Source organism: Chelon labrosus (genome assembly GCF_963514085.1).
Source record: "Chelon labrosus genome assembly, chromosome: 24".
NCBI lineage: Eukaryota > Metazoa > Chordata > Actinopteri > Mugiliformes > Mugilidae > Chelon > Chelon labrosus.
This window is the reverse complement of record NC_140357.1, coordinates 1,711,036-1,719,434: the sequence shown is the minus strand read 5'-3', so window position 1 is coordinate 1,719,434 and position 8,399 is coordinate 1,711,036. Positions and strand designations below refer to the sequence as shown.

Sequence of the window (8,399 nt, the reverse complement as noted above, 5' to 3'; positions counted from 1 at the left end):
AAGCTGGTCAGGAAGATCAGCTCTGTGGTGGGGATGGAGCTGTGGTAGCGAGAGAGAAAAGGGTAAGAGGGAAGTTGAATGCGATGTTTTGCCGCTAGTCGGTCTATAACATGAGCTGCTCTGGGGGGCGTGGTTGGAACACAGTGCATGTCTGCCGGTTAATTCCTTTTCATTTTATTTCTTAGGTGCGACCATAGAATATTGTCCTACCATCCCTACAACTTGTTTGCAATTGTAATTGTTATCATTTTATTTTATACTGTTTTACCGGTGTTAGTGTGTCTGTGTTTTTGTGTGTGCGGATTAGTGACGAAGCCGCGCCAACCCCTTTAGTTCCGCTGGGGCGAACTCCACCATCTTTAACTCATGAACAAATTAACCGCAGATTTTGCAGATTTTTATTCAGTTTTTTTTTTTATACAAATGCCACATGTGTTGCACATGTTCTGACAAATGTATAAATATACCACAAACATTTCACATGTACATATGAACAGTATTCTACTGTAAACAGTTTCTTTCCTATTGTGAATTCCCTGTGCTGCCATGTCATCTTTGAATTTCCCCTACAGACAATAAAGGCACATCTTATCAATATGCAGTGCATAAAATCCAACAAGCCTCTGTTAAAACAGCAAGTTTTTGTGAAGTAAATGAAGAATGAAACAAAGATAAACAATTTGAGAACTTCAGTCCACGCAAAAAAGCACAGCAGCACAGTACATCAGCAAAAGAACACCGGACCTGTCCCTCCAACAGTGAAGCATGGTGGGGGCAGCGTCATGCTTTTCTTAAGCTGGAACTGGGGATTTTCTGAAAGTGAAATGAATCATGACTAAGTGGTACCAGCCTACACTGGTGTCTGCAAGAAAGGCGAAAATGAAAAACTGCCAAAGATGAGGCAACGCGATAGACTGTTATTGACACAAACAGTGTCCTGTAACAGAATTAAAAGGTGCTTCAATTAAGTATTAGAAGTATGAACACTTTAGGTTTAGGTGCAAAAGTTCTGAAATGATTTATTAGATTTTTTACATCACAAAAACCTGGTATTTTAACAACTTCTTTTCCCCAATGTAACTAGCAGTTTAGATCTTTTAGGATGCACTAAATCTGTGTATCAGATACCGCACAGTGAGGCAACTTGAAAATAAGGATCCACGGGAACAGTACAGCAAATTTCAAGCAAGTAAGTAACATCTGAACACGAACATAATCAGGCAACAACCTTTTCTTTTCAAGTGTTTCGGAAGAATTGTGCAATTAGTTGATGGGAGACAACTAATCGCATTTATTACTTTGTAATAAAAAAGAAAAAAGCGCAATTAAGTTACAGTTACTAAGTCATCTTTTATTCGTTTTGCCGAGTTTTCTTTTTTCACTTTGCAGGAATGCCTTCTCTTGGCATTTTCTGGCCAATATATCGCTGTTTGCTAAATTTGAGGGATGGCTTATAATGAGCTGGTTCTAGACTAGGCAGGCTACATTCATTTGGCACTACACGCTCAAACTTTTAATTATTGTATCAGTTCTGCCTGTACTCTACCAATCAAATCAGTGCCAAAGCCAAACCCAAGGTGGATGGCTATGACTCTGGACAATAAGGCCTTTCAATGTTAGAACTTCCACTCTGAAATCAGAGTCAACATACAAATGACCAAAGTAACCTGAGGAACATCTACAAGAACTTTTCAGTTTTATAAAATAAAGTACCTACTCTGGTTTAAAGACATGTTTTTTTAAAGACTTTTGTGCTTTGTTTAAAACCAAAAACATCAGAAAATAAATTAATGAATAGGTAGTCATCTCAAACCTTTCCAACACTAGCTGTCTTTGACTTCATGAAGGCTCGTCGCCTGTTTGGCAGTTCTTTGCTGGTGCGCGAAGAGCAGATGGAGATGGCAGTTGGGCGCTCACTGCGGGGGGAGAGGTATCCCGCGAGGGTCGGTCACTTGGCCCTCCTGCAGGTTCTTCACCAGCTGGGCCAGCCAGCGTTTTGTGGTGGTGTCGTCCTTGAGGACCTGGGCGAAGGTGGTGTCTTTGAGCTGGTCGGGGAGGCACTGGCGCAGAGCTTCTCTGGCTCTGATCGACAGGAAGCACACACATAGGTTCCCAAACTAACACAAATACGTATTTTATGTCACTGTCATTGGGACAGAAATGAAACATTGTGGGGATGGTGGGTCTGGAGTTACATGCGTGCATGCAGTTGTTATCCTCTACTTATTTCTTCTTTAGCGCCTCTAAAAAAATTACTTTTTATTGCTTTTATGAATGTCATAATCAATATAATTTGTCTTTTTTGACAAGAATGTACTAAAAAAATCTTTGCTGTATGTGATAATAGATCTCTAATGTAAATTAAGTGAAATTCACCAATCTTATTCAACAGAGGCCCTGCCAACTGATGCAAGAAGTCTCACATTTAGTGAAATTGAGATCGCCTGAGGACAGTGAATGTGTCTCAAGTGACCGTACTATAGAGACGCCTATGTCTGGAAGGTCCAGTCACTGGTTGATCCCTATTCCTGGCTACAATTACACCACGAAGACAAGAGAACACTCCCAAGTAACTCAGAGAAAAGGTAGTAGAGATGTATAAGTCAGGGCATGGATGCAAAAAAAGATGCCCAAGTGACAGAACATACCCTGGAGTATTAAATCCATTGCTAGGACGTGGAAGGAACAAGGCAACAAGGCCATCAGACTCGGTGCTACTGTACGCTTGGCGCCAAACAAGACACCAAACGCTGCGCATCACTACAAACACACCACCCGCACTGTAAAACATGGTGGTGGTAGCATCAGGAGCCCCTGGGCGACTTGTAATGGGTAAAATGAACGCTGCAAGGGAGTCCTGGAGGACAACAGGCTGCAAGAAAACAACGCCTTGGGTGAAGATTTATTTTCCAGCAAAGCAGTGGTCTGAAACAAACGGTGAAAGTTACACAGACATGGTAAAGACCACGAAGTGAGCGTACAAGGCGTACACCTGATCCCTGTGCAACCTGACGGAGTCGGAGCAGGTTTGCTGGAAGAATGGTGTAAAATTGCAATGCCCAGATGTTGAAGCCTAACTTGAGACTTATGGCCACTCAGACCAATGGATCTCTGTTGAATGAGAAATTGTATATCCGGTCCAACTTTACCTACTGCTTACCAAGGTACACGGAGGAGGAAAGGGAATATGAACAGGCCGAGTCTCCAACATATTGCTCTGATATTACTCTTGTCAAAACAGACAAATTATATTGACCATGATTCCATTTAAGGGGCTGAGTACTTTTTTTCTGCGTTTCATCCGAGCCCTCGCTTGTTGGTTCAGCCGCCAATGTAGCACTACTTGAATGGCAGAAATATTACGAACTAACTAAAATGTTAATCAGACTGTTCATCTCTAAATTAATCAGGACCCAGTGAACTGGAATCAAATCAATTCATCGACATAATGTTAACTTGGGTCTCTGAGAACTTATTAGGGTTACTCAAATACATTGGTTTTGAACAATATGAACAGGGGTGTTAACTGTTCATGAACTTAAGTATTGATATTACAATATTAGTTTGAGAGCAGTCAAGTAATTGTATACACTGGGTGTCCTATGGCTTATTTGTTTACGTGATTCCCTTCTGCCCGATTGCGTTTTTTGCCGATAAAAGTACCTGGAGTTGTCAGAAAGCCGTAAGTAACACCGCACCACATGCTTCAGCAGGCGGGCCGACGGCTCTTTGGAGAGCTGGAGGACCATTTTACCCTGAAACACAAGAGGAGACCGTGAGGCCCTGAGAGTTAAACAGCAAGTGCGCTCAATTATTCAAGGGATATAACTGACTCACGAGAATCATTGCGACATGGGAGAAGCGCTCGTATGTTTGGCAGATGTACGCCAGCCCCGTGTCGTCCAGGAGAATCTTCTGTAGGATAAAGGTGGCGACCTAGAACACAGTTATTCAACATCAATGTGTTACAGTTGTTTTAATCAACTACAATTAGCATTTTCAGCTAAGTTACAAGATATGTGTTTTAGCCATAGGCTGTATAAATATGGAAAGCATAACTGCTCCTCAAAGGTGGAGCCAAACCAAGTGGAGCTCCCCCTGGTGGCTGGCTGTAGTATAGGGCATAAGCTCCACCTACTCCTTGTTAGTGGACGGGACTTCGGCCAAACAAAAACTGAAATGATTTTTTTTACAGAAACAGGATGTGACATACAGTGGGGAAAATAAGTATTTGATACACCGCAGATTTTGCAAGTTTCCCCCCTTATAAAGAATGGAGAGCTCTGTAATTTTCATCATAGGTACACTTCAACTGTGAGAGACAGAATCTAAAAGAAAAATCCAGAAAATCTCATTGTATGATTTTTAAATAATTAATTTGTATTTTATTGTATAAAATAAGTATTTGATCACCTACCAACCAGCAAGGATTGTGTCTCTCACAGACCTGTTAGTTTGTCTTTAAGAAGCCTTCCTATCCTCCACTCGTTACCTGTATTAATTGCACCTGTTTGAACTCGTTATCTGTATGAAAGACACCTGTTCACACACACAATTGATCACACTCCAACCGCTCCACCATGGACAAGGTGAGGGAGCAGTACAGAACTACATGGGAGGACCTGGTCAATGACCTGAGGAGAGCTGGGACCACAGTCTCAAAGGTTACCATGGTAACACACTACGCTGTCATGGATTAAAATCCTGCAGCACACGCAAGGTCCCCCTGCTCAAGCCAGCACATGTCCAGGCCCGTCTGAAGTTTGCCAGTGACCATCTGGATGATCCAGAGGAGGCATGGGAGAAGGTCATGTGGTCAGATGAGACTCAAAAGTGAACTTTTTGGTATAAACTCCACTCGCCGTGTTTGGAGGAAGAAGAATGATGAGTACAATCCCATGAACACCATCCCAACTGTGAAGCATGGGGTTGAAACACAAGGCTTTGGGGGTACTTTTCTGCAAAGGGGACAGGACGACTGCACCGTATTGAGGAGAGGATGGATGGGGCCATGTATTGTGAGATTTTGGGCAACAACCTCCTTCCCTCAGTAAGAGCATTGAAGATGGGTCATGGCTGGGTCTTCCTGCATGACAATGACCTGAAACACACAGCCATGGCAACTAAGGAGTGGCTCTGTAAGAAGCATTTCAAGGTCCTGGAGTGGCCTAGTCAGTCTCTAGACTTAAACCCAGTAGAAAATCTTTGGAGGGAGATGAAACTCCGTGTTGCCCAGCTACAGCCTCGAAACCTGAAAGATCTGGAGGAGATCTGTATGGAGGAGTGGGCCAAAATCCTTGCTGTAGTGTGTGCAAACCTGGTTGAGAAGTATAGGAAACGTTTGATCTCTGTAATTGGTTTCTGTACTAAATATTAAGTTCAATCAAATACGTATTTCATGCAATATAATGCAAATTAATTATTTAAAAATCATACAATGTGATTTTCTGGATTTTTCTTTTAGATTCTATCTCTCGCAGTTGAAGTGTACCTATGATGAAAATTACAAACCTCTCCATTCTTTATAATGAGGGAAACTTGCACAATCTGCGGTGTATCAAATACTTATTTTCCCCACTGTAATGGCGACTACCAGTTGCCATGCCAACCAGTCCGTAAAGCGGTCCTGTGGGACCGTGAGATTTGGAAAAAAATAATGTAAAAACAAGTACTGTGTAAAATCCAACATTTTCTTGTAACTGGTGGAGGTAGAGCAGAGCACAGTAACAATTAAACAAAAATGCGAGCGAGTTCGGCGGAAGTACGGTCGGGTCACTGATAGCGCGGCTTTGCGTGGCTCCACTTTCGGACTGTACTGCTCAAACTCTGGCTCCAAACTCACAAAATGGCGCTGCCCGTATCCCCGGGAAAATAGCGTCAGTTTAGCCAATGCGAGGAAGTTGGGATGCATATTTATATACAGTCTATGGTTTTTGCAGGTTTTCGTTCTAGCTCCTCCAGTTACCGCCATTGACCGCCAGGAAAAGACAGTAGAAAGTCTGCGAATCGGCTCGATACAAATACAGGATTGATAAGAAATAAAAAAAAAAAAAAAGGGGCAAAGTACCGTCTTGGAGAGCTCACTTCCAGACTCCATGATACGAAGGCACAAAGGAATTATCTCTGTGGTCAACAGGAAGTTAATCACTTCCTGCTCATCTGTTTTCACCAAAGCACCTACACAGGGTTGACACATGGAACAGATGAGTCTAGACTCTGAAAAGTCACGTAATGATGCTTTAGATACAAAGATGCCAACAAAATCGAGATTTCTTACCGATGACTCCTAAGCTGGTGAGGCGGAGATACTCAAACGGTCGTGTTTTACTCACAGTGTGCAGAAACGGATAAAGGAAGAGCGGGATGTGCGCGGCCAGGAAAGCTGACCTGTGATGGGACAAAAACTCCATCGTGAGCCGTTCACGGTGTTACGGAGTCCCCTGGCAGTAGAGCTCCATCATTATTTCACAGGGCAGAGCCCTTTAATACTTTAATGGTTGGTCTTTTGTGTTAATTACATGGCATGTATTCATTACCCTTTATTTATTTAAACAGGATGTCTCATTGTGATCTGGGTAAAAAAAAAAAAAAAAGTACAAAAACTTACAGCTACACCGATCAGGCATAACATTATGACCACCTTCCTAATACTGTGTAGGATGGACATGGGTGGTGTGTGTGGTAAATGAAAGTTGTTAGTGGGGGGCCTTTGGGTCCTATGGGATGAGAGGAGGGGGCCTCTGTGGATCAGGCTAGTCCCAGTGCATCCCACAGATACTTGATCAGTTTGGGGATCTAGGGAATTTGGAGGCCAGGTCTTGTGCTGCTGTTCTTCTTGTGTGTGTGTGTGCCTGTGTCTGTCTGCATCCTGCTGGGGATGACTGCTGCCATCAAGGAGTGTCATTGCTATGGGGTGGGGGTGCCTGGTCTGGTCTAGGTGGGTGCTACATGTCTAAGTAACATCCACACAAATGCCCAGAGGATGACATTGTATTGTCACAAGATGGTCAATTTCATTTACCTCTCCTGTCAGCGGTTTTAATGTTGCGGCGGATCTCTGTATATCTCAACATTAACAAGTGGCACTTCTAACTAATGAGCGAGAGGAATTCCCAAGTTACCTTGTCTCCGGATGGGAGGCTACACACTGGAGGAGTGCCAGTGCGTTACATACTCTGTTGGACTGGTGTGCTGTCAGCGTGGGGGGGTTGATTGATGGGTAGATGTTGACAATTTCCTGCAGGTAAAGCATGATTAGGTTTTTTTATTGTTTATCTTTTTTTTTTTTTTTTTTAATTCATCAAGCGCTTGGTTGTTTTTAAGCATATCTTTCCCACCTTGTGGACAAAAATCTGCTAGGAATAAAAGGCCCGACTGACCTGCAGCAAAGCTGCTATGGTGCCGCAGGAGTGCCACAGCATGGGAGCCAGGTCTGGCACAGACTCCCTTTTCTTGCTGAGCTCCAAGAGGGCATTCTCCCTGGTCTCTGGACTGGACAGCTCGTTGATCCACTGGTAGATCTTTTCTCTGTCTACTTGTGCAAGGGCAGTGGTTACAGCCTGGAAGCAAGGCAAAGACACAAGTGTTCACTGTAAATGAACATGTGATGCTAAGTGTGCTGCCTACTGGACACATAGAAATAAATTGGCCAGTGTTTGTGTACACACAGTGCATTTTCAGTACATACACACACGGCGACTTAAGGAATGACAATTTAATAGTGGTTATAATGAGTTTGATCTCATTTATAGTATATGTCAGTATGAATAGCTCTTTGTATGGTTAGCATTACTAAGCCAGACTGAAACAGGCAGATTAGCTCACGCTAGCTAGCTGCGTTTCATAACCTGTGCCTACTTACTGCTCCTGTGGCCAACATTTTGTGCAGCAGAACTTTTTAATCCGGTATGGTGTTCTGACAACCTGTGTTGCAGATTTAAAATGAATTTAACGAGCTGAAATGGAGTTATTCAGCTTGAACAAATGAAGCTACATTAACATCTGCGTTCAGTCACCCGGAACAACAACTTCCGGGTTAGTGGTGTTTTCAAAATAAAGGCACGTTACTGCAAGCGCATACCTTCTATAACTGCAACAAAATTAGTTTTGGCGTTTAAACACTGCAAATGTAGACTGGGGGCGTTTATTAATATGTGTTTTTGTCTGTAGTTGTGTTCTTGTGAAATGTCATCAGCCATTGTCCTCATTGTCCTGACCCATAGACACATAGACACCGCATCGACTGTAGACGGGCTCTGGTGATACACTTTCCACTTTACTAGTATATTCCGTAGTAATGCTTTCACAAATACATAGTTTTAAATGTAAATTGAAATTATCTCAAGTGTTTACACAATGTATATGTCACGTTTATCTGAATTAGTTACATACTCTCTGTA

General features: G+C 42.7%; 1 protein-coding gene across 1 annotated transcript; it reads right to left on the bottom strand.

Moving 5' to 3' along the window:
• Positions 1 to 418: 418 nt before the first annotated feature.
• Positions 419 to 7,882, bottom strand: cnot9 (CCR4-NOT transcription complex subunit 9). The gene is made up of 8 exons (XM_084574877.1): positions 7,862 to 7,882; positions 7,380 to 7,559; positions 7,122 to 7,237; positions 6,278 to 6,387; positions 6,068 to 6,177; positions 3,838 to 3,936; positions 3,664 to 3,755; positions 419 to 2,082 (listed from the first exon to the last, which is right to left on the bottom strand). The coding sequence occupies exons 1-8, from the start codon at positions 7,877 to 7,879 to the stop codon at positions 1,914 to 1,916; spliced, it is 894 nt and encodes a 297-aa protein (XP_084431003.1). The 5' UTR covers positions 7,880 to 7,882; the 3' UTR covers positions 419 to 1,913.
• Between the last annotated feature and the right edge of the window lie 517 nt (positions 7,883 to 8,399).